The sequence below is a fragment of the Mytilus galloprovincialis genome, chromosome 10 (assembly GCF_965363235.1).
Source record: "Mytilus galloprovincialis chromosome 10, xbMytGall1.hap1.1, whole genome shotgun sequence".
NCBI classification, from domain to species: Eukaryota; Metazoa; Mollusca; class Bivalvia; order Mytilida; family Mytilidae; genus Mytilus; species Mytilus galloprovincialis.
This window is the reverse complement of record NC_134847.1, coordinates 30,659,706-30,686,056: the sequence shown is the minus strand read 5'-3', so window position 1 is coordinate 30,686,056 and position 26,351 is coordinate 30,659,706. Positions and strand designations below refer to the sequence as shown.

At 31.9% G+C, this 26,351-nt stretch overlaps 1 protein-coding gene across 5 annotated transcripts; it reads right to left on the bottom strand.

Moving 5' to 3' along the window:
- Positions 1–107: 107 nt before the first annotated feature.
- On the bottom strand, positions 108–25,551 carry LOC143047361 (choline/ethanolamine transporter flvcr2b-like). Of its 5 annotated transcripts, none has more exons than XM_076220393.1 (11): positions 24,843–25,546; positions 16,637–17,199; positions 15,930–16,071; positions 11,244–11,381; positions 9,626–9,693; positions 8,069–8,172; positions 5,344–5,454; positions 3,599–3,704; positions 2,724–2,835; positions 1,867–1,910; positions 108–1,339 (listed from the first exon to the last, which is right to left on the bottom strand). In XM_076220393.1, exons 1-11 carry the CDS (start codon positions 25,444–25,446, stop codon positions 1,268–1,270), a joined length of 2,064 nt encoding a protein of 687 aa, XP_076076508.1. In that variant the 5' UTR covers positions 25,447–25,546; the 3' UTR covers positions 108–1,267. The 5 variants fall into 5 exon arrangements, 4 of the variants coding, with proteins under 4 accessions (XP_076076508.1, XP_076076509.1, XP_076076511.1 ...); XM_076220394.1 differs by lacking the exon at positions 24,843–25,546 and adding an exon at positions 22,908–23,362; XM_076220396.1 differs by lacking the exon at positions 24,843–25,546 and adding an exon at positions 20,398–20,412.
- Between the last annotated feature and the right edge of the window lie 800 nt (positions 25,552–26,351).

The window sequence follows — 26,351 nt, the reverse complement described above, 5'->3', positions numbered from 1 at the left end:
ATTACCCTTATTTTGTCTGGTTTGGAATAATCTAACTTCTTTAAAACAAGGACAAAAACATGACTAAATAGATAAAATATATACATCGTCAAGTTAAAACAAACGCACAATCTGTCATGTTTTTAGTCATTAAACAATTAAAGATACATAAAACAAATAAACACTTAATTCAAAATTAACAATGTTAAAAACTAGAAATTATATAACAATAACTTAATTTGGGATGTAACATGTCTTCTGATTGGCTGACAGTGTTTCATTTATCATCTCATAGACATAATTTCATAAAAAAAAAAGTGACCGTGCCGTGACGTCATCAACGTTTTTCATTGATTTACGACGGTTGAAAATGGAATTTAAAATTAAATTATAAGAAATGACTGTAATATTGTTTTCGTCTATTCAAAATCATATAAAAAATGTGGTGCACACTTAATAATATCCTGTTACGCGTGTTATTCAGTGTGCACCACATTATTTATGTTATTTCTTCATAGACTAAAAAAATATTATAGTCATTTCTTAATAATATTAAGGCTTGTCGGAATTCATGACATGTCATGCGTTAATTATTCACCAAATGAAAATTTGAAGAATTGAAGATGATCATATGTATACCTAAAAACATAACACACATTGTGATGAACATTTAGTCTTAAGCATCCAATCGTAACAAGACAGCAAATCGATTTTTGTAATTTACATCTTCAATGGTAATTAGTTTATGAAAAGAATATTTGACATCTTTTGAATATATCTAAAACGCTTTTAAAATCCCATGAAACAAACGCTATACAATAAACGAAACGTCCTTAAAGACACACATTTAAAATTCTCAAAGATGAAAACCTAATATCATTGCTATAATTGTAAAATGGCTAGCAACAAAACAAAGTTGAAATTAAATCGAACATCTCTTTTTTCATGATAAGTTTTCATCGATTTAAGTAACTATTTTTATTCTAATAATTAAAATTTGAATTATTTATGATCTTTAATGTTTACAAATCTGCGAGAAAAAAAATCCATGATGCCATTAAGAAAATAATAAGTTAAAGTAGATTTCCTATCGTACGGTTTTGTTACTGCTTACATAGCTTGTATCAGTTTTTTATAACTGTCTTTACACATGCATGCTTGGAAGACCTTACATCTTAAAGGATCATTTGGCCTCAAAACTGTATAGATGTTGAAATTATATCATCAAAAGCGAAATATTCAGCATCTTACATTGTTCACATTATTGTAACACATTACTAGATGTCGCTTAAATAGATTGGTCCGCCATCTGGGATTTTTCATCTACAATGTACTCTAGCTGATCTATTTTTGCCATCATCTACAATTTAAAAGATTTGTTTGATGATAAGTCTGCATTGATATTCATTCTATAAATTGAACAATCATGCATTATGATAACATTTTTAAAAAAGTCTTATTATCCAAGGTGACAATACCTCTGAATCATCTCAAATACTTGTGTCTTTCACTGAAACATCTTCCTAAATTGTATTTTAACATACAAGTTTTGATGGTGTCTTTTTTGCAAAATCTTAAAACAGATGACAAACGAAAGAGCAGATATAAATGTTCTGTAATGAGGAAAAAAGATACAAAAGTCGACGGGAAAGTCAAATTTATAAGTTCCTAACTTGGTGATAATGTGTTGGATTTTGAATATGCGAAAAAAAAAATCATATGGTGTTTGATTCTCTATCTTTAGCTGTCGTGTCATATACAAATCGCGAATAAAATAAAAAATTGCCTATTTTCATATGATGTCACTTTAAATTTGACAAGAAATTATCATTTTTATCATGTTCAATATGTTCAAATACGTTAACAAAATACGAAACAAAAATATACCTCTCTCCCTGCCTCTTGTCTTTTATAATTTGCACCAATAAAGGCTAAAAACATAAAACAAAAATATATATGCTTACATACTTTGAGTACTCTATTGTCAAATAGTATGAATTTAAATCCGGTAACATAGCACTGATAGTCATTCTAATTTCATATGTAATATTCAAAATAATGCAGGTATGTTTCGGTGTTTTCATTCCTTGTTTGACAAAGTCTAAATATATTTTGGGCATTGAACAAGAACTGTATGCGATGAAAAGTCAGAATATATTCAACCTGTTTAACATATGGTGTCATACAAAGTAAATCATTAGGTTTCATTTCGTAAAAGATAGAGTACATATCATGAAACCACTTGCATATATTTCAGAACTACGTTTAGTAGTTGTCGTGATAATCGTCAAATTCACGGTAAAAACAAGGGGACTTAGAAAATCGATTTAACTCACACTTTCTGTTGAAAATGCATAAACCAATTATTGATGATAATCGTATATGTTATTAGGTGATGTAAAATGTAACATCGATAAATTGTTCCGGCAATGTAAATTTTCATAGACTTATGATCTTTTTTCAACAATGATAAGTGCCCATTTCTCGTCAAATTTTTTAACGAAACCAATGAAATATATTCTTTTTTTCCAAGAAACCTTACTAAAAAGTGGGGGGGGGGGTTTAAAATCACGAGTCGAAAATTAACTGACAACGCCATGGCTAAAAAAGAAAAAGACAAACAGGCAAACACAAGAAACAACATAGAAAACTAAAGACTTAGCAACGCGAACCCCACGAAAAACTTGGTCACACAAAAACAAATCACACACTTATCACTTGTGCATAGTAAGTCAAAGCCTTACCTGTAATAACTGTACCTATCAGTAGGGCTACACATATAGTTATATTGGCAGACAGAATACTGATGTTGTTCAACATAGCTCGCATACCAATGGTCAGTATAATGCCAAAAGTCTAAAACAAATAGTTCACAACTTGTATTAATTCAGAAATCAATATACAGTTTAATTTACGATACAAATCAACTGAAAAAGACCAAAAAACAAGGGGTATGCAAGCACAAAAAAAAATAGAAAATATCTCTCCGATCGAGAAAGGTCGTTAATGTACGACAAGATCTAAATCATCCACATTTATCAATTTATTAATGAAATCAGTAAAAATGGACTAGAAATGTATGAATACATGAAACCATAAAAATAACATACAAAAACAAACGGGAAAAAAGATATTACAAACATCCTCGTTAACATATTTGATAAAAAGTACCAATATACTAAAGATATTAATTTCTCGTTTGATGTCTATTTTGTCATTACGTTTTATTTTAGTTTTTATACATCCACAAGACCTCTATTATTTGATAAGTTCTATGTACGTATCATTTCTCTTGGTCATAAAACTTCACTCTGTTCTCGGATTATAAGATGTGAACATCATAACAGAATTTTGAATAGTTAATGTCCGAGTCAGAGTACGAATTTTGCGCTAGAAATTTTCTGATTTCAAGGCCGGATGCACCTGTCAATTCTATAATGCATACAAGTTTTGGAAAAACAATTTACACAACAGTTGTCGTTCTTTTAAATTCAAATATTTTTAAAATGAAATAAATTGCTAGTATTTGTTACTGATTGTGAATGTTGTGTGGAAATATGAAAATTTGCAAAAATTACCGATCAACGACATATTTTTACTTTAAATAAGAATAATTTACCTGTGCAGAGGCATTCAGTAGACCCGAGGATGTACCTTCAGATTCTGGATAAGTTATTTCAGCAGCAAATTCAAATCCAACAGGTAGATATCCAGTCATAAAAAAACTGAACAAATCATAAGAAAGAGTTATAATTATATGAATAAAACAATACACAAACCCTTGGTTATTTTGGTACAAAAAAAAACCCAGAAACTGCGTAGATATTTATTGATATCATTCATATCAAGAATTCTTATTTTAAATAGGATAACTTTTGCATCTCAATTAGGTTATACGTGTATATATATATATATTCGTGTATGAGAATAGTCATTTATTCATTATTCTCTTAGCATGTGATACAAGTTATTTCATTTGTCGCTTTTTCTACCATGTCTACAGTAAAGACATACAGATATAGGAAGATGTGGTGTGAGTGCCAATGAGACAACTCTCTATCCAAATAACAATTTCAAAAAGTAAACCTTATAGGTCAATGTACGGCCTTTAACACGGAGCCTTGGTTCACACCGAACAACAAGCTATTCGGTTTTACTAATGTAAATAGTTATCAAAGGTACCAGGATTATAATTTAGTACGCCAGACGCGCGTTTCGTCTACATAAGACTCATCAGTGACGCTCATATCAAAATATTTATAAAGCCAAACAAGTACAAAGTTGAAGAGCAATGAAGATCCAAATTCCAAAAAGTTGTGCCAAATACGGCTAAGGTATTCTATGCCTGGGATAAGAAAATCCTTAGTTTTTCGAAAAATTCAAAGTTTGGTAAACAGGAAATTCATACAAATGACCACATTATTGATATTCATGTCAACACCGAAATATTGACTACTGGGCTGGTGATACCCTCAGGGACGAAACGTCCACCAGCAGCGGCATCGATCCAGTGATGTAAATGGTTATCAAATGTACCAGGATTATAATTTAGTACGCCAGACGCGCGTTTCGTATACATAAGACTCAGCAGTGACGCTCATATCAAAATATTTATAAAGCCAAACAAGTACAAAGTTGAAGAGCAATGAGGATCCAAGTTCCAAAAAGTTGTGCCCAATACGGCTAAGGTAATATATGCCTGGGATAAGAAAATCCTTAGTTTTTCGAAAAATTCAAAGTTTTGTAAACAGGAAATTCATACAAATGACCACATTATTGATATTCATGTCAACACCGAAGTGTTGACTACTAGGCTGGTGATACCCTCGGGGACGAAACGTCCACCAGCAGTGGCATCGACCCAGTGGTGTAAACAGTTATCAAAGGTACCAGGATTATAATTTAGTACGCCAGACGTGCGTTTCGTCTACATAAGACTCATCAGTGACGCTCATATCAAAATATTTGTAAAACCATTCAAACGGGAAAACCAACGGTCTAATATATATAAAAAAAACGAGAAACGAGAAACACGTATAAATTACATAAACAAACGACAACTACTGTACATCAGATTCCTGACTTAGGACAGGTGCAAACATTTGTTCATATTGTGTTGAAATGTATTGTGATATAACATCAACAATATATCAATTTGGTGTTGGTCTTTACTCTAGAATTGCTCAATGTATTTGCTTTTGTTCACGTTTTTATTTCCTTTCAATGTACGCGGACTTCCAAAAACTAGCCAATGAATGTCCATTTAGGATAATCATTTTGACAGTATGATACAAAACTCAAGCGCAAATGCGTGTATGTATGTGTTTATTTATTCATTCATTTGAGTATACCATGTATACGTACCCTAGAGCTCCAGCACATAGATAAACTACCCATAGAATATCTAATTTCAATGTGAATGTAAATGCAATCATTCCAGCCATCGACAAGAAGTAGATTCCAACAGTTGTTCCCCTAAAAGTAAACATTCATGGTGTAAGAATGAGCACATTGGTATTTGATTAGAAACAATTTATTTATTTTTTCTCATTTGAACCAGTTTTTTTCATATTTTTTTCATATATAATTTGCACACATCAACTTCAATATGAGCATTTAATCTTTTTTTCGAAGTAAAAGAACAAAACTTTGCTCTCAGTTTCAAATCTAGAATTTTTTACAAAATTATGTTTTTTATGTTTATTTGATGCTATCTTGAATACAAACAGAACGTCATTTGTTTTTTCTTAAGGAAACAATTAGAGATGTATACAGTTTTACATTTTCGTACATTGTCAATATAGCAGAGACGGACATCTTTTGCCCCTATGAACCTAATAATTCTAAGAATATTCTTAAACTATTTGACGATTCTATATGTAATGCATCCATAGTTGTTTCCTTGATGAACAATACTAGCATATTCATATTTTATGAAGCAGTAGAATAACAGATAAATGCCTGTGTAAAACGTCACATAAGGATACAGTTGTACCAAAGAAAACAATCTGTTATTATTAATTCATATCTTCGTTTTTATAATAGTTAAGGGGGGTGAGGATACTTGCCTATAATGATGCGTGTTTTAACACCAATCTTCAATGTAGAGACAAGAAAACATAAAAAAATGTATGTATCCTTACAATAATAATTATCGAATTCACTGGGTATGTGCATTTTTAAGAGGTTTTATGAAGTGGATACTCGAACCATATATATTTGTAGTCTGCTGTTCAGATAAGAAAAAGTAGCATCTTATTAGGTAGCAGTTTAAACTTTGAAACCTATTTAAACAACGTTGACATTTTGTATTCACGTGTATCGCGTATTTGGTTAATACATATTTAAATCGTACGCAAACAAAGATTTTTTATAAAATGCATTCTTGTTAGATGATGCATCGCCTTCTGTGGTGTTTGTTATGAATTTAAATTGATATTGGGAATTAAACTGTTCGAGGACAAAACAAAACTATATAATTATATAGTTCACAAATAGCACCCGTGGGACTCGACTTCCATCAAATTGACTCGAGAATTTTCTGGTACAAATATTGCACCAATTTTTTTAACCAGCTTTTTTTTACTCAAGGCTAAAAAAGACAGTCATAAAGCCGCTTTAACATCCTTGAACTTAAACTTTGATTATCTAAAATATGTATATCTGTGTCGTTTGCATGGTGCTTCAGATATTAGTCCGCAAGATATGCTTGAGATAATATGCTTGCTAATTGTATTGGTTTGTTTCCTAGTACGTGTGGGGCAATATTAAGGGGACAAATTTTCTGTCATAGTCGACTTAATGACCAATTCAAATATTGGTTGTATTTAATTTCTTTTTAAATTTATCAATCAGTTGCATTATTTAATTTTTATTTTAACGATTAAACAGAAATCAATAGTAATACATATAGAAATGGATAATAAAATATAATAATAAGAATTAATGAAAAACAACTTCAAGAAATATTTCAAACTGAAAGTCATTATGTGACGTATTATTCGGGCAAATATACTAGCTAAATAAATCTTTGTTTGTTATGCAAGCAATGAGAATTGTTTTTTTAAATGTGTATTCTATATCAAATGCAATTTAACCAATTAAGTATTTAAATTACTGAAAGTTTGAGATATAAAAGGGTGGTCCCAATTTAGTCATTATTCAAAAAAGACGAACGATTGATTTCTATAAATTAGATCTTCGGTTTTAAAAAACATTGTTATCATATTTTGTATATTTTTTTTAGAAGACTCTATTTACATGTCTGAAAACACTTTGTGAAGAAATTGAAAACAAAATTGTATCTTTAACAAGTATAATTGCCTGCGTTTTGGTTTTGCATAAATGTATAAAGTCAAATTGCACTTAATAGGGTTGATATAAAACCAAGCAATTTGTCAAAATATAATAACATAAACAAAAGTTCCCAGACATAAAATATGTTATGACTGCACTTCGTCATAACAAACAAAGGATGTACAAAAAAGGATGTATGCATAAAATTGTCAGACAAAAAAAAACTAAATAGGGTAATAGAGGGTTCAAACTGATTTCCAGGAAAGTTTTCTAGTGAACATATGCAAATAGTAAGGTACGCACTATATCAAAATCCTTGTTTTAGTGCAAAACAATCTAATTGTAGCTTTTCAATTTATAAATAAATTTTATAGAATTTTTCAAACTAAGTTTCTTAAAACGATTTTAATCTACAGAACAAGCAAAAGCAAAAATTGATTTTTGGCTACAAATATAATCCATGACAATTAGAACACCTTGTGAACAATTTTTAAAAAATCTTACAACAAAAGTGTTGTTAACATGATAAAAAATATTTCAACGTATCTAAAATCTTAATTATGATTTTTCATTTTAGTCTTTTGACTACAATTGCACCACACTTTTTATCTATCGCTTTGTCAGGATGAAAAGTAATAAAGAATGGACTTCCTGTCTAATGACTCAAAACCATTTTGAACCCTCTTTCTATTCAAGCTGAAAACATAAATATTGTTCCATTAAAGAAAGGTTTCGTATAATTGAAGCCACCGTGTACGTGTTCTTTAGCCACTGCATTGAATGGCTATCTTACTTGAACGTTTTGGTCCTGTCAAGCCACACACCAGCCACTATGGAACCAACGACGCCAGCCAAAACGATAGTTAGACCTATCTGACCAGCGTCTTTCTGGTGACCCTGTTGTTAACATTAAACAAGAAAATATCTATTCAGAATTTCCCATTTAAGTAAATATGATCAATGTAATGACAATCCTTTGATAAGATGAAAATATCCCACACCTCCCCATTATAATTAGTATGTAACTAAATAAATCCTTTTCGTCAGTAATTAAAAAAATATGTTTCAACAACATATGAAATATAAATGTTTGAATTTCTTGTTTTCCTAATCATATCAGCCATTAAAGATGAATATATATATAGATATTAGGCCAATTAAAAATGATTGTATGTTGGCAATAAAGTAAATGTTATCATACAATTTATATATAACCAAACATCTATAGCTTATAGTACCGTCAGCTAAAAAAATATTCGAATGCATTACTTTTTTTTACTAAAAACATGTTGGAAAATCAGAAGGGAAACTAAAACAAAAGATCTTGACAAATGTTCATTAGGTTTATGATTTACATACACCAGTTGGTTGAACTACCAGATATTTAACATAAAATGGTAAATGAGGCTACATGTAATAATTTGTTGAACTGTCAACGATTGACAACATCAGTATATTAAACACATAGGATAATAAATAACATGTTGTTAAGGCTAGAAAAAATATGTCCCATTTACTGTACATGAAATTTGTTAAAATAAATATGAACAAGAATGTGTCCAAAGTACGCGGATGCCCCATCCGCACTATCATTTTCTATGTTCAGTGGACCATGAAAATGGAATAAAATCTCTACTTTAGCATTAAAATTAGAAAGATCATATCATAGGGAACATGTTAACTAAGTTTCAAGTTGATTGGACTTCAACTTCATCAAAAACTACCTCGACCAAAAACTTTAACCTGAAGCGGCACGAACGGACGGACGGACGAACGAACGACCAAACAGACGACCGGAGGCACAGACCAGAAAACATAATGCCCATAAATGGGGCACAAAAAAAATGAACATTTTCATTTGTTTGGTTAAATTAAAACACGTTTGAAAAAATTATAATAAGATTTCACTTTTAATACTACAGTTATATCAAACCTAAATATATTTTCAGTGTAGCATGCCAAAACACAAATCAGCATACGACAAAAATGCAACAGATTTTTTATCCGGACTTATATAAAAACTTTACATACATATGATATATGTATTACATTTAACCACCATTTGATTGTTTATTCTTACAAAAATATAAACGGTATTTGATTAGTACCCTACAGTGGACTAGTCAACTAAATGTAAGCTGAATCTTTATTTTCTATTTCATGTATAAGTATTGACAAAATGAAGATAAACTTTAAGGTAATTACGATAAAAATCATATAAAATCTCTAGTTTAAATTATGATGATTAACAAAATATTTCAACGTCGAAGAACTTTTTTTATAAACAAATGGTGATTAATGAAACTTATTTGGGTATTGACATAATACTTAAATTCGTATAAATACTAACCTCAAAATAATACAATACAATTGGATTGAGCAGGGTTGATATTGCATAATACGATCCGGTGTTGATACCTGTAATTGACAGAAAACTTCGTTAATATTCCTTGACGAACTGTTGAATTGGTACCGTTATTTTTTTTACTACTACTGGGTCGATGCCTCTGCTGGTGGACTATTAGTCCCCGAGGGTATCACTAGCCCAGTAGTAGCCAGTACTTCGGTACTGTAGCCAGTACTTCGGTACTGGCATGAAAATACGGATTTTTTTGTGTTATTAAAATTTGCTGTTACAAAATGAAAGAAATTATTATAAATTAAGGAATGTATCTCCCTCATGCAAAGCTCTGATTCCTTTCACGTATTTGGCTATACTTTTTGGACCTTTTGGATTATAGCTCTTCATCTTTTATATAAGCTTTGGATTTCAAATATTTTGGCCACGAGCATCACTGAAGAGACATGTATTGTCGAAATGCGCATCTGGTGCAAGAAAATTGGTACCGTTAATTTTATTGAATCACATTAAAAATACCTATTGTTCTGCAGCAGAGGCGCATTTAGACAATTCATGTCCAATCACTGATGCTCGAGGCCAAATTTATTTGAACATCTATAGCTTATTAAAAATATAAAGATCTATAAACAAAAGAGGGCCAATACGAATAGCAAAAGAAGGGCATGGAACCAGAGCATTGCATGAGGGAGACACATTCCTCAGTTTAAATATATCCAAACTTTTGTAGCAGCAAATAACATAAAATCCGTATGTTCATGCCAGTAAAAAAAGGGCCGGCTACTGGGCTGCTGATACTCTCGTGAACTATCGGTTAAACGTTTGAATATGGATCTGCTAATTGAATATAAAAAAAACGTTGTATTACAATAAAAACATGAATTTAGACCATCGTTTAGTAGGACATTCATTAGCATATTTAAAACAAAAACAATGTGTTTATAGTACACGGATGTCCACTCGCACTATTATTTTCTATGTTCAGTGGACTGTGAACTTGGGGGTCAAAACTCTAATTTGACATTAGAATTAGAAAGATCATATCATAGGGAACATATGGCCAGTTGATTGAACTTCAGGTTCATGAAAAACTCACTTGATCAAAAACTTTAACCTGAAGAAGAACAGACGATCGGACGAACGGACGCACAGACCAGAAAGCATGTCCCATAAATGAAGCATAATTAAGCGAAATATATATAGTGTAGTAATTCTAGTCATCAACTAAATACAAAAAACAAACAAATAAATATTCATAGCGCTTAGTCATTTAAGGGACTTCAATGAAGGGTAACGGGTCTGGTTCTTACTTCCAATATAAGACTGTCACAACATCAAGTACAGTGCAATTATGAAGGTAATGGTACATACATGAATACATACATTATTGAAGCCATATAGCCTCAACATTGCAACTTTATTATCTAATTTGTTCCGCGTTTTGGTGTAAAAATCGAAAATACGTAACATAACAAAAATATGGGTTCCTTATAAGATTTATTTTATGAAAAAATGCCATAAATGTCTTGTGTACTTTTACTAAGGTTTACCCCGTTATATATAATTTAACATTTAAGTCTAACTACCAATCACTTAATCTTGTACTTACCATAAGTTAATGTCAGCAGTATAAAACCTCTATTTTTGACCAACCGAAGTAACGATTGTCCATAGTGTTCATTCGATGCATTTTGAACTGACAACATCTGTGCCTTGCTCGGTGGCATAGGTGGAGCATTTTTGAAAACTGAAAAAAAAACCATTAATTCGTATACAGTCAAATTCTTATTTGGTGATAAATATATATCTTAACATGTATATTAAATAATTATCAAAATTTCTATTTTTGCATAGCACCATATCGATACACAGGTTTAATTATTACAAAAAGAGCAACCGTTATAACTTCAACAAGGAGGAGGGGTAATGGACTTTTTTTTATTTAGATTTTTTTTTAACGCTGTCATTATGTTTTTTTTTTTGTTTTTTTTAATTACTGACAATACGATATGGGGGAAGCCTACATTAAGAATATTTTTTATTGTAATCTGCTTGACCAGAATATTTTTTTCATCAAATTTGGGATCAGAATTGTTTTTTTACCCCCCCCCCTTCAAAGTTTAATTAGAGTTCCCTAAAACTAATTTGATACCAATGAATATGTACCAGCCTTTAAATTGTGTATGCCAGACGTATTGTCTACAAATGCCTTATCAAAGACGCTTGGTTCTACAGATTTTTTAAGTCATAAGAAACGAGTGACCGGTGAACAAAGGCGGAAGTAACACTCAGTGTGTGGATCGTTTGATATGAAGGTACATATACAAATGCAACGATTAGGCATGAGTAATGTTTCAAATCTATCAATTATTAGTAGATTACTTATAGCAAACACCTTACATTTTAACCATCTGATGAATTCAAGGATGAGCAAATACTGGAATACATATAGTAGCATTATGCCAGCGAATTTGAGAAAGGTATGTTATAAAATTGAGAAAGGGATGTTATAAAATTGAGAAAGGTATGTTATAAAATTGAGAAAGGTATGTTATAAATTATGTAAACAGAGGAATATTGAACATTAAAATATATTAAGTGTACATTTCCTATCAGTACCAATTACAACCTGATAACTCTGTCACAACCTTACAAGACATAGCCACCGTGGTATTCTTGAACTTTAAACATAATGACAATTACTCAACAAATGTATATAGTTTTGACAAAAACACTGATTGCTTATTTAGGTAAATTCGCCTATATTCAAGATCTGTTATACCTTTTCGGTGTCACACCACCAATTACTTCCTCCGATTTAAATGAAAGTAGGCCTACTAGGACAAAAAATAGTGCATTTGATGTCGTTGTTTACTTAAACTAACCAACAAATTGGCAGAAATGATACTTTTGGTGAAAGAGAAATATATCTAGACCATTTTGATTAAAAATTTACTTGTCTATGAGTTTGCATTAAAAATTGAGGATTAATGCGCTCCATAGTATACTAATTTACGATTTCCAGAAAACCAGGGGTTATTTTTGGAGTACCTCTGTTCGAAGGTCAATTATTTTGTTAGAAGGCTTTAAAGGTATGGTGAAAATTGGAATGTAGAAAGCTGATACATGTACAATTCAGGATATACCTGGTTCCTATGAAGTTAAACTTAAGGTAAAATATTTAGAAAGCTGTGAAAATTGCAAAAGTTGGTTGAACAGATAGGGACTTTTAATTGGTGGTATTGCACCTAAAGTGAATAAAACTAATCACATATGCCAGGATTATAACAAGACTGGCAGATATCTTCTTTTGTAAAAATGTACTGGGCAAAATCACAAAGAAAAGTCAAAGCACTTGTGCAAATAAAAATATTTTTCGAGTGATTATAATAATAATGAAAAGTTAATTTGAAGAAAATTAAAATAGTTTCATATCTTTTTTATGTCTAGCAACAAAAAATACCACTGGGGTGTGAAAGACTATTAATGTCATTGACCAAGTGCACGTGGTTCTAAAAAGCTCATTATGCTTACAATTTCTACATCAGACGTTATATGTATCTATTACCATAATATTCAAGATAATTGGTAACTAAATTTTCAGTTCAGTTATGCAGTCAATTGCATGCGTTGCATTTGTTTTCGCATCGATTCCAAATAAAAAATAATATCGTTGGGAAAGTTTCAGTACTCCTACCAGGTTGACTAGCGTATACATTACGCTATGACAGGACATGCACTTGAATTGATTGGATACCGTATCCTTTTCTGATACTGAGGGTAGGCGTAATTATTCAAAAGATGTTACATTGCTTTTAAAACTAACAAAAAAAATTTAACACCTATTGGTATCACCCCCACACCATCTGTTGTGTTGAAGGACATTTTATATCTTTACTACCGATATGAAATACATTTTTCTCCCGTTATCATCGTGCACAAACACTTTATTTAAACTCGTTTAGATATCTGGTATCTTATACAATGATCGCCATCAATCCTATCCATTGACACATCTTTATTGTTACCAATTTGTAAATGTGTCTTGTTAATAAACTAAAGAGTTCGGCTCCATGTTGTTTTTAAATATTTCATATAAAATTGTATGCGTTCAGTGATGCCGTTTTAACGTTCTCTTTGCCTAGGTTCTTCAATTTTATATGTCACTGTGTAAAACATCGATATACCAAATTGTTGTATGCATTATTGACTTATTATTGTATTTTTGAAATATAAAGCTTGATGTTAATGGATCGTTGTGTTCATTTTCTAATCAAGTCTTTTCATTTTCATGTTCATAATTCTACTAAAAATGAAAATCACAGAAATACCGTACTCTGCGAAAAATTCAAGATGGAAAGTCTCTTCATCAAATGGCAAAATCAAAAGCTCGAACACGTCAAATGAATGGATAAAATATTCATACTCCTGACTTGGTACAGATATTTTCTTATGTAGTAAATGGTGGATTAAATCTGGTTTTGTAGCTATCTAAACCTCTTACTTGGATGACAGTCGCAAACAATTTCATTATTTTGAAAACGATGTGTAAACAAAACAAACACGCATAATAGGTAAAAATGTCAAAATAGGAGTACAACAGTCAACATTGTGTTATAATCTGCCTATAAAATCAAACAAATATGTAAAAAAGAAACACAAAAGGGCATATATACAAAGCACATAAGCAAAAATAAAAGACAAACTGAAGAAAAAGCCTTTACACTTTAAGTGTTTACCGAATCAGTGTTTACAAAATCTGGTTATTGGTCCATTTTGAAAGATATTGTAACCATGTTGCAATAAGATATGTTCTTCCGTTTGCAGTTCAAGTAATCTTCGCTGTAAGTTTATTTGTTTCAATTTTTAATAAGAAAAAGATGATTTTATACTTCTTTCATATGGTTTGCCATTCATATCAAGTTCGTTAATTGGTTTTTGATTCCAACTTCTGGGGAATCTTATAGATTTTAGTCTGCAATGCTCTTCAACTTCTTACTTTATTATGCATTTCTAACATTTTTTATTCGAGAATCACGAATATGTCGTTTGTAGACGAAACACAAGTCTGGCGTACTGTACAGAAGTTTAAACCAGATATCTCTGCTATCTATTTATATAGATAACTTGCGCGCATTATAATCTTTGGTGAGTTTTTTAACCACTGGGTATATGTCATGATCACTGCCGATGAACGTTTAGATCCCTTGGGTTTTATCAGCACAGTAGTTAGTGCCCCTGTTTTAACGAGAACTATTTTGACATGGGGATAGTTAAGTAAATTTTCTGTTTATCATTCAAAACATCAAGGTATGTAAACCGTCAGGCACAGATGGCCTAAGCCAGATTTGAAAAAACTTTTCGGAATTGTTGGCTTAGAATGTGCTTTCATTCGTGAGTGTTTCGGCCTTCCAATCCTTTTTTAAAATTAGAGTACATGTCGCTAATGAGTTTATTTAGAAGGATCGTGCAACTGGTGTATTTAACTGTTAGCCTAGTGTCTTCGATTAGTTTTTCCAGTGGTAGATTTTTTATTGACTGTATATAAAAGTTACATTATTGTTAACTGTAACGTTATCACTTTGCCAATACATACTTGTAGATTAATAAACATTTTATGCAAAATTTTACTTGCATTCGCGAGATTTGACACAACCATTTTGAATGGTTAGTTTTCAATGGTCTTCATCTTTGTCAATACTTGTGCACCCTTGTGAATCTATCGCCATTAAAACGCGTATTATTCCTCAAGTGTAGTAGTTTACACATGTAGTCCAGTAGTAATCAAAAACAAAAGTTATAGATAGTAGAATTATGTGTTTGTGGACTTACATTGCAGTTACGATCAAGAAAATTTCATTTGTTTCTGAATAAAGAACAATGTCATCCATTCTCATTTTTTATGTGATACAATGATGTGATATATTGTGACGAAATATTAATATGTGTTGTCAGAAATATTCTCATTCATTATTTATATCTTTCCATGAATATTGAATTATTTTAATTCTTAAGTTTCATGGACTTTTACCTTTTTGAATTGTCCATGGAATTTTGTATTTTAAAAAAAAGATTTACAACTAGTGTATTCATCAAACAAATTATCATCGAAGATAGCAGGCGTATAATGTTGGACACCAGACGGTAGTTTCGTCTTCAAAAGACGTATCAGCGACAATCGGGTAAACAAATTGATATGCCAAAATAAGAACGAAACTGCTTAAAGGTCCGAAATTTCCGAAAGTTTTGATAAACACAGCTATATGTGAATTTTATGGGTGTAAGCTAGACTTACTTAATATAACCATTATGAAGAAGAACGTAGTTACACCAGCTCCCATATAGAACATGGTACCCATATCTTTTCCTATCTGGTTTAAATCTTCACTATAAGGTACTAATACTGGAGGCAACAGAAAACCAACGGCACATCCGACCTGAAAGTATAGAATAGAGAAATAATTATAAAGTAATCGTTTGCAAATGTTTACCGAACCTGGTTTCAGCATAAAATACCAATAATTTTGTCATCTTTTTGGATAAAGTTTATAATAGATACGATAGTTTGTCTCATGTTCATTAATTAGAATCATCTCATTTTCAAGGAGGGGCGTAAAGGGGGGTATCTATACGGAAGAACGCGAAATAAAATTGCCATTTCACGATGAACAAGCAATTAGAAATGTCTTTCACGTTGATCTTTTTACCAATTTCACGAAACACGGTGAATAACTAACCTTTTTATCGGCTGTACGTGAAATAAAAATGGCAAAACACGTTGCACGAAAATAAGCCTTTACCACCCTCTTCAAGTTGCCTCATGTTCTAAGCAATAGGCATACGCATCTCGCTGGAAAGTTGACTTGTCGTATTATTATTATTTGCTACAAATACGGAACATATCCCAAATGCCTCTAACGAATAAATAGAATGAAAACGAAAAAATCTCGTTGTTATTCCACATATTAATGTATCGCGAAAAAAAGATAAACAAAGCCTCACCTGATTTCCGAAAACCCCAATAGATGTCGCTGTTGACACCTCATTCGGTCCAAACCACACTGCCGCTAACCTAGCTGGAAGTCCAAGTATAAATATTTGAGCAATGGCACATATTGTTTGAGCAAACATAAGTACTGGGAATCTGTCTGGACTCACACATGCTACTTTGAGCCATGCCCCAAGTGCATTAAGAAAACAACCACAAATCGCAACAACGCGGAGGCCCTTTTTGTTAAGTAGCCACGTGGCGGGAAATATCAACGGTATATATGCTAGCATATAAACCATAGATAACCAGTCTAGTGTGGTTTCCCTTTGAAATTGATCCTCTGGCATGCTAGCATTGTAATATTTTAATATCACATCGCCTATAATGTTTAGATGTATCCACTGGTATGCGTTACTGAGAGAGTAGAAGGCGAACAAAAACACAATCATCCATCGTCTCTTGTAAACACGTGGTTGCTGATCCAAATCAGATGGGTCTTTTTCTGTTGTAGGAAGAATTGGTTTCGCTTGGACTTCCATTGTTGCTAAATCGCCGCTGCGACTCAACGCTTTACCTAAAAGAAAAGCAAAATTGTTAAGACCTTGGCCGATTGAGTATATCTAATGTTTTCTTTTGGTCAGATAACTGATAAAGGTTCACCGTCTTTAGGTCAATGGATCTGTTTGTGTTTAGATAAAAACAGATAAATCTTACAGAAGTTATACAATCGTTTGTTAATATTCCAACAAAATTTATCATTCTGTGTTTGTTTATTTGGGATCTTAAACATGATAAGTCCTACATTTCTTATACAAACAACATACTGATGGTTACACTGAGGCGAATGCAATCATTTTAGCTTCATATTATGTTCAGCAAATTAATTTCATTTAATGACAGTTTTAGAATCCTCTTAAAGGGTTTATATTTGAAAGCAATGTGTAGAGCTGAAATCGGGTGTTCACTTGCCGTCTTTGTTCACAAAAATAATATCATAATATTGATTAATAAATTGTCATTTATTCATCATATGATACAAAAATAAGGACACGTCCTGTGCTTGCCAATAAGATAATTTCCAAGACTTACCATATAATTGAAAAACAACTTTACAACTGTTACAGTATACAAAAAAGCTACAAAACAAGTTACTTCCGAATGTTGGCTAGTTTATCATGATTATAGTGTTATATGTCATGTTTTTACTCTGACATTCTAATTTAAATTTAGTGTTTAGTGTCAGCGACTTGTCCTTTGTGATATTTGCATCACTGATTGATACATTTATATTTATAAAGTTGAAATAAAATGTAAGTACATTAAACTTTTGACCTCTAAAGTCATGTGTACTGATTTTTAAAAAGCAATTCATATAAAAGATTTATACTGTTTCAATAGGATTTCTGTTTTTATGCAAGTTAATTTGACTATTGCATTGGCTTGATTTAAATTTGTGTGTGCTTGTTTTATCAAACGATAACCAGTAGAGAGCCGTGTTGTAGTCCTTATAAGGAGTTATTTCCTTTGAAAAAATATACACAATTTAAAAAAAAATGTATTTCGAGAATCAGAAGCCGTAGTGTCTTGGGACCTACACCAATAATCTTAAGTTCATGTGACCTTTAATTTGCACCCAAGGTCAAAGGTCACCGAGTGCCAAACAAAATTACGCTGCAATTTCAAGCTTGCATATTAAGAAAACGATAAGAGTTTGCTGCATACATACTGAGAATAAAATGTTCCTCTCGACGAGCTCTACATTTTATACTTAAGCTCAAAAATGTCCGACCGTCTGTTAAAAATTTACATCAACTTAATACTTAAAAATATAGTAACATGTGTATATCTTTTAAAAGGTGAATGAGAGCCGTGGTGTAGTGGTTAGTGCATCAGACTTTATAACTCAAAGGTTCCTGGTTCGATTCCCATTCCGGGATGAAAATATTTCAGGAACTGAATTTTCGGCTCTCCCTTGACACCATTTGCGAGTATGGTCTTGAGGAAACTATGATAGTCCGTCGGAAGGGGATGATAAATGGCTGACCCGTGTTAAGAGAGAGAGTCATATCTCTTGCACGTTAAAGACACCCTTGTAGATTTCGAAAAGGAGCAGGCTAATGCCCCTACAAGGCAGCACTCGCATCGTCAAAGTGGAAAGGAATTAAATTAAATATAAGTTGCAAAACCGGTTTTCCAATCCACTAAAAATACATAGGTTTAGATTAAATTAAATTACCAAAGATGGCTTTCTTTGTTTGGTATATGCCATTCAGCTGTTATAACTTTATTATATTTTTTTTTAATTCGAACCAGTATCAACGTCACAACTGTTTGGCGGTTTGTTCAAACATTTTATGTTTTGGCTCTCTTAACTTCCGATCGCGAGAGATGAGAAATTAAATCGAGAATCATACATTTTTATCAAATGTGTACCTTTGTTATATACATGTAGTCCAGGCCTCAATACAACGATAGTACTCAACTACGCAGCTTCTTGTGCATATGTTTTCTTCAAGTGCTATTAGTTTATAGTTTTATGAACTAACAAAATAATATAGAGATGATATAGTACTTCTGAAATTTATTACAAGTACTAGATTTGTACTGCAAAATATGAAGTACTAGATGTGAACCTTCGTTAAATAGTTCTATGAAGATAAACTAATTAGGCAGTAACCATTTGATTTTCTGGGGGGGCTATGGTTTTTTTTTTGAAAATTCAATAATATATGGTCATGAACCAAAACCATGTACATTAAATTTACTTTTACTTCACTTTAAAAGTATGAAACCGATACGTTCGATTTCAAAATGTTCAAGTGCCAATCCAATACTATGAAATTTTACTATAATTTTGACATGTTTGAAGTACGGAAAAAAGCACTAGAATATCTATAACCGTTTTAAGCAATTGAAAGTGCGCATATTAAAGTACCTGTGTATACAAGTGAAAATATTTACAATGCAAAACGTGTTAACCATGTTAACCGAATTCTGAAATTATATTTTGTATTTTTTATTTCTATTTTCATCAACACAAATTATTTTAATACGGAGGTTAACATACACAACGTTGTTAAAACATCATGGGAGACGATATGGATTGGCCAATGCTACAGTAATGAATCAAAACAATTGAATAGACAGATAAATAATAGATATACAAATAGAAAATAGAGAAAAAATGGAAACAAATATAAAGTATAGAGAAAAATTACATAAAATATTTTTAAAATAAAAAAAAATACAGAAATGAAGGCTCCCTCCAGTCCATACCCTCATGTGTTAGATAATATACATGAAATATAATCTGCACTGAATTTATAATAAGAAGGTACAAAGTCCATTGAATAAGATATTGTTCGCTGTATATATGTTTGGATAATAATAGAACAAAAGTGCGCGATCAAAAGAACATACTGTCTCCTGCTATTCTTTTCTTTCTATTCTCCTAAACATGCTAAAGGTGCGTGCATTTTCACTCAATTGTTCATTAGAAACGTTTTTGAACGGTAAAACTTACAAAGCACTAGTATGCTTACTAAACGTCAATTATTTTAGTTTGAAATAATAAAGAAAAACCAGATTCATTTTGATCTTTAATAAATATCTTTGAATCATTTCTCTAATTTGAATTATTTTGTGCTCTATCATAATTTATAGAAGTAAAAAAGGAAAAATACTATTCTTATTATTAATGTAAATATCGATATAATTAAACAACTAAGCTATAAAAGAGGAAATCCTTAAAAAGTATTTGCAAGTTTCTTACCACATGAACTTGGACTTATGATATGTTTTAACTAAATTGTAAAAAAAATCATTTTTTAAAATGCTATTTTTTTACGTAAATACGTAACATATGTTAAAATGGTTAATTTTATTAATTCAATAATAAGTCTCATGTTAAAATTCAATATAAATTAATCGAAGTATCTCTATTTTATTTTAACAGACAGATATTGAAATGTACACAATGGTTGGTCTACATTCACAGTTATACTACAAACAATGCCATAATATAATCAGCGTTGAAATCAGTATGAAGGTAGTCGTCTGTGAGGTTCAAAGTCCATTCGAACACAATGTTCCTATAGCTAACTAGTACATTTTTGTATTATGACATAGTTTATACAATGTTTATACCGTGTACTAAAAACATTGTCTGTCTTTTTTGTTTATTCGTATTATGAGGGTCCTTCATTTCTGCATTTTTAATTGTTTCTGTCATTTAAGATTCTTCAAAAACAAAGTTTGACAATTTCTTCATATTTTTGAACCTCAACTACACTTTCCCTCAATATTAACACTTTATCAGAGGCGGAATTAAAGGGGGAGTTCCGTTGCCCCCCCCCCCCTTTTGTGCAAACAAAATGGTTGATTATAAATGGGAATCACTAAATCATGACTGGAGCGGGCCCCTCTTTCGCAGTCAGTGCCCCTCTCCCCTGTTATGAACATTTCTGGATCCGCCACTGTTTATAGGTCACCCTCGGTTTCCGAACCCTTGTCTTGTTCACAGTCCATGCAATAAAAGTACCATGCATTACCGTTTGGTTGTCGCAGCAAGTTTTTCATGTACGCAGTCACGTCCTGTTAGAAAGTAGACGTTTATTCCGATAACTCGTGTAAAAAGATTGCCATATGCTCTCTGTACCTTGAGAACGGTTGAAACAACTCTAAACGGGATCCGTAAATCGCCTGTTGCAATGAAAATTGTTGTCCCTTTCCAATGTAACCTCATATTGGAGTGGCAGTCTAAATGTCTTCGACCTTATCCCGGAAAACCTCTATTACGTGACCTATATCTATTTGTACTTATAGTTCTCGTCTTGATTCTACATGTAATATTTGCCACTGGACGTTAAGCAACCAAAAATCAATCAATCAATCTATCTATCCGTCTACGAAATACCGTTTCTCGTGTTAATTGTCAACGAGTGATATGCGTGACCGGAATATTGCGACTGGATTCTTTAGGATAAGCTTTCAATCGATGATACAAAAAAAAAACCAAGCGAGTCTTAGTACAGATCGATGACCCTATAAATAATATAACACCAGGATGGCAGATTTATTAGACATATTTATACAGCTTTGTATTTTAGTTTAAAATATTGATCCGCCTGTGTTTATTTTATTTGACAGAAACATGCACAAAAACCAGTGATAGCTGATACACAGACGAAGTACTTCGACCGAATTTTTTTTGACTACGAAATATAATTGCATGTATATAATTAGACATATTTATACATCTTTATATTTTAGTTTAAAATATTGATCCTTCTTTGTTTATTTTATTTGACAGACAAATGCACAAAAACTTAAGTGATGTCTGAGACACCGACGAAGTATGTCGACCTAATTTATTACAATGGAGTCCGACGATAATTGCATGTATATGTGCATGTGTTAATTTGCATAAAACTACGAATATTTTCCTGTTTTTTCATTTTATAGTATTAATCAACATTACATAATACACAAATTGTACCTGCTGAATATGACAAAATAGTGGAACATCAATCAGACTAAGCACCAAGGTATATGAGGGCCTGTATGCAGTTTGCAGAACAGAAAATGGACCATGCAATTATCACAGGAAAATAGCATTATAGCAATGAATACAGAGAGAAAAGGGGGAGGTAGAGATAAAGAAAAGAGAAAATGAGTAAAGGAAATAAAGAAAAGAAAAGAGAAAAATAGGTTTTAACAAGAATTTGTCTATAGTACACGGATGCCCCGCTCGCACTATCCTTTTCTATGTTCAGAGGCCATGGACCGTCACGGAAATTGATTTCAAAACTGTAATTTGACATTAAAATTAGAAAGATCATACCATAGGAACATGCATGTGTACTTCATCAAAAACTACATTGACCAAAAACTTTAACCTGAAGCGGAACAGACGGACGCACGAACGTGTCGACGAACGGACGAACGGACGCACAGACAAGAACACATAATGCCCATAGGTGAGACATTAAATAAAATAGAAAACTGAAGACCCCCATTGAGACAATCATATGTATTATAGTTTTCTGTCATTTTACAGTTCAAAGTACAAGTTTTTAAATTTAAAATTAGCAACGGGTCGCAACTTGTGATGTCAATCTATTTTTAATCAATTTCAATGCATGTTTATATTTAAAAACACTATCTTAAAAAAATAATGAAAGAAAGTAAAAATGCATATACCATGTATACTAATAATTAATTTCTATTTGAAGATAAACATAACGTATATGAGTATAATTTCATATATAAAGTTTTTCTTACCTAGCATTCCTGAATGAGAACTCATTTTGATTAATTATATATTATAACAGTCTTCAAATATATGAAAAATCTACTGCAATACTCTATATATTTTCATCATCCTCCATTTTCTGTTGAAACGTATCACAGATTGGAATCGACTGCTAGTCTAAAGATACGTAGTGGTAGCCATTTTACAATTGTAAACATTGGCAACGCGTTCATTGACCTCGCTGCTGTGTATTTAGATTTCCAATAGGAGTTCGATACAACCTACATCCGCGTTAGTGTGTCAATGCAGAATTAAATACTTTAATCATTTAAATTTTATTCAGTGTCCATTTAATCTGGTCACGTATATCCTTTTTAAAAATGCATTTTGAATTTAATACAGTATAAAATAACTTATACTGTTTAAATACGTAGTATAAGTTAAATGCAACGCTGTCAAGCAGTTGCAACTGTAAGCTGTTTTTCAAACAAATATGACATCCCATTTCCATTCAGAAGTATAATATAAATGAATACTTATTCATTTTTTACTGTCGCGGCCGTCGTAGTAAATTATATTAATATTCAATGGTTAGAAAGAAACAAATAAATGTGACATATTGAGTTATCTTTCTTTGTTCAAATGCATACAAGAGGGTCCGGAACAGAGAATGCCTTGAGAACATTTAGCAAAAAATACAAAAAAATAGAGAATAATAGCTGCTAAAGTATAAAAAAAAATGATGGAAAATAAAAGAATAAGGTCATATAATACAGAGATAAACGATGTACAGAATAAAGAAATTACTAGAACGTAGTATATTACATGTATTATGACAGAAAAATTTAATAGTAAACTCATTTTCTTGAGAATTTAAAAGAATTCTTTTTTTTATACGCTAAATTTAAATGATCTAAATACATTAAGGAATATACAGAAATTAAGGACACCCCCAATTTTCTTACATTGATCTACATATGAAGTACACGTATGTATTTGTTATCTTACAGAACAAAACACAAAACTTTCAAACTTCACATGTTGTATATTACAATTTAACCTCTTCTTTGAACTTTAAAAATATAAAATTAACATGAATGATTGTATGCTAACAATTTAGTTGAACCAAAGGTACGCAAACAGTTGTAATCTGAGATTGTAATTTAAAATTAACTTTTCTGAACGTACGGTATATAAAGAATTAGAATATTCCATTATTTTTTCAGATATTTCACTGAAACTCAATTATTGGAACAAGATTTGTATAGCCATTAGCCAATCAATGTTCCAATTGTAATATATTTTATAAGCGGAAGATACTATAATGTTGTTAAAACTCCTTTGTCGAAGACAAACTGACAATGCAATGCATGCCGGGAAAAAGTAAAACGACTGACGAAAAGACATGAAATAGTATAGAAACACAAAATGGAAAACTTAAAAACTGAGCAACATGAACCCCACCAAAAAGCGGTGGTTATCTCAGGTTCTCCGAATTGGTTAACATCATAATACTGCTCCACATTTGGCATCCGTCGTGTTGCTTCTGTATGTACAAATTTGGTGTTAATTTTCAGTCGGGGATGCCAAATTCATCGGAAAGATGACAGGGTTGTGGTCACAACAAAATATTATGTGTGCTTCCACCAAAAAGAAGTTTTAACTAATTGTCAAGAAAACTTGTTCGTGTTTATCTGTTTGGAGTTCGCGACATTTTACTTTCTTGCGATTTTCTAACTTCATTGAAACGTCTAAATATAAGGGTATATTTTTATCACATATTGGCGACGATTTATTTCTCGTTATTTTTTTCTCGTGAAAATCGTAACAATAATGGGAAATATTTGGTTAACAGTATTAGATGTTGATTGCAGATATTTGATTATACTCTCTTTTAAATTAGAAATATAAACGACTAGCGATTTTATATATTAAATGTATTTTGCAAATCGTCAAAAACTCACCATTAATGTGCCCATTTGATGGGACATCATTTATACAATCTGACGGGCTTTTAAATTCTTCGGTATTTTCTGAAATATTTGACTTTTTCTCGGAATCAAAACCTTGTTTGTTCCCATCGTCTGTTGGAAAAACTCTGTCGTCATCGTGTTCTAATGCTGCATTATTTTCCCCAGACTTATGAATTACGGAATCCTTTAGTTCGGCACTGTCACTGTCGACTACTGGTGCATCGGTATTTGACTTTTGAGTAAAAAAATTGTCACCATCTTTCATTGAAAGAATGATTTTCTCATTCACAACTAAGTCAGGGCTGTGAATATAACTGCTAGTTGTATGCAATTTTTCTCCGTCAGCGTTTATATCTTTATTACTGATCATAACTAAATTATCCCCTTGCTCGCTCCACTTCTTTTCGACTACATTTTCGTGTTCGACTGTTCCCGCAACTAAACTGTTAGTATCTGTGTTATCCATAACTGTTTGTCCGTTGCTCTTCTTTTTGACTGCATTTTTGTCATCTACTGGTCCCGCAACTAAACTGTTAAAGAAACTATCAGTATTTTCTTGTAGTGTTTCAGGGTCTGGTATGTCATTCGGGTTCATTTTTTCCAAGATATGTTTCCAGTTTCTCTATCCTAGCTTATGCATGCCATTTCTACTCTAGGCATCCTCGTCATTTAATTAGCTTCTTTATTGTCCAGTCTTTTGACACTTTAAGATGAAGATACGATACTGTTAGTCCAAATTTAAGAGATTTGACCTTGATCAAGGGTTATATATCTACATACTTGAATCATTTCGCATACCTCAATCTCTAGCTTGTGTTACGTAACGCAAAAATTGCGTTGACCTTGTCTATAAACATTATGAAGTGGCATAACATTGATGCTAAGCACATTCAGATTTTGGTTTACATAGATCTATTATAACCTTTATCATAAAACTGGGAACTATGAAGCCACCATCGGACATATATTTACCTCGATTATATATTGAATTAAAAGGAAATATTGCTCCATATTTCCTTGTTCTTCAACGTTTACTTGTTACATGTTGATTTTTAAAACCACAGAGTTTCTCGCTACATTGAGGACTCATTGGTGGCCTTCGGCTGCTGTTTGATCTATGGTCGTGTTGTTATCGCTTTGACACATTACCCATTTCCATTCTCAATTTTAATTTTAGAATCAATCGTGAATTCAAATGTAGTGCATCCGGCGTCCCCCTCCACCTCCCATAAAAAAGCATCATATGTAAGTCAAAATATGTCCTCTAAATCGCCACCCCCCCCCCCTCCCCCTTTCCCCCCAATATCAAATCCCGGATACGCGCCTGAGAATGATTACGGATTCAATTAAAAGATAACTTACCAAAACTATGTTCAATTAATGTTTTTTTATTATAATAAAATCTTGCGTGCTTTTAAGTTCAACGGTATGTTCTGTAAAGATTGGCTTTTACTCAAAACTGTTGGTGCTCATTTCATCTATCGGTACACCTTTTTCGTC

Excerpts from the sequence above, each read along its gene's own strand:
- LOC143047361 (XM_076220393.1), bottom strand. The coding sequence starts at position 25,446 with ATGAACCCGAATGACATACCAGACCCTGAAACACTACAAGAAAATACT. Across the intron at positions 17,200-24,842 it reads ATCAAATGGGCACATTAATG|GTAAAGCGTTGAGTCGCAGC; the intron begins GTGAGTTTTTGA and ends CTTTTCTTTTAG. Across the intron at positions 5,455-8,068 it reads GACAGGACCAAAACGTTCAA|GGGAACAACTGTTGGAATCT; the intron begins GTAAGATAGCCA and ends GTTTACTTTTAG.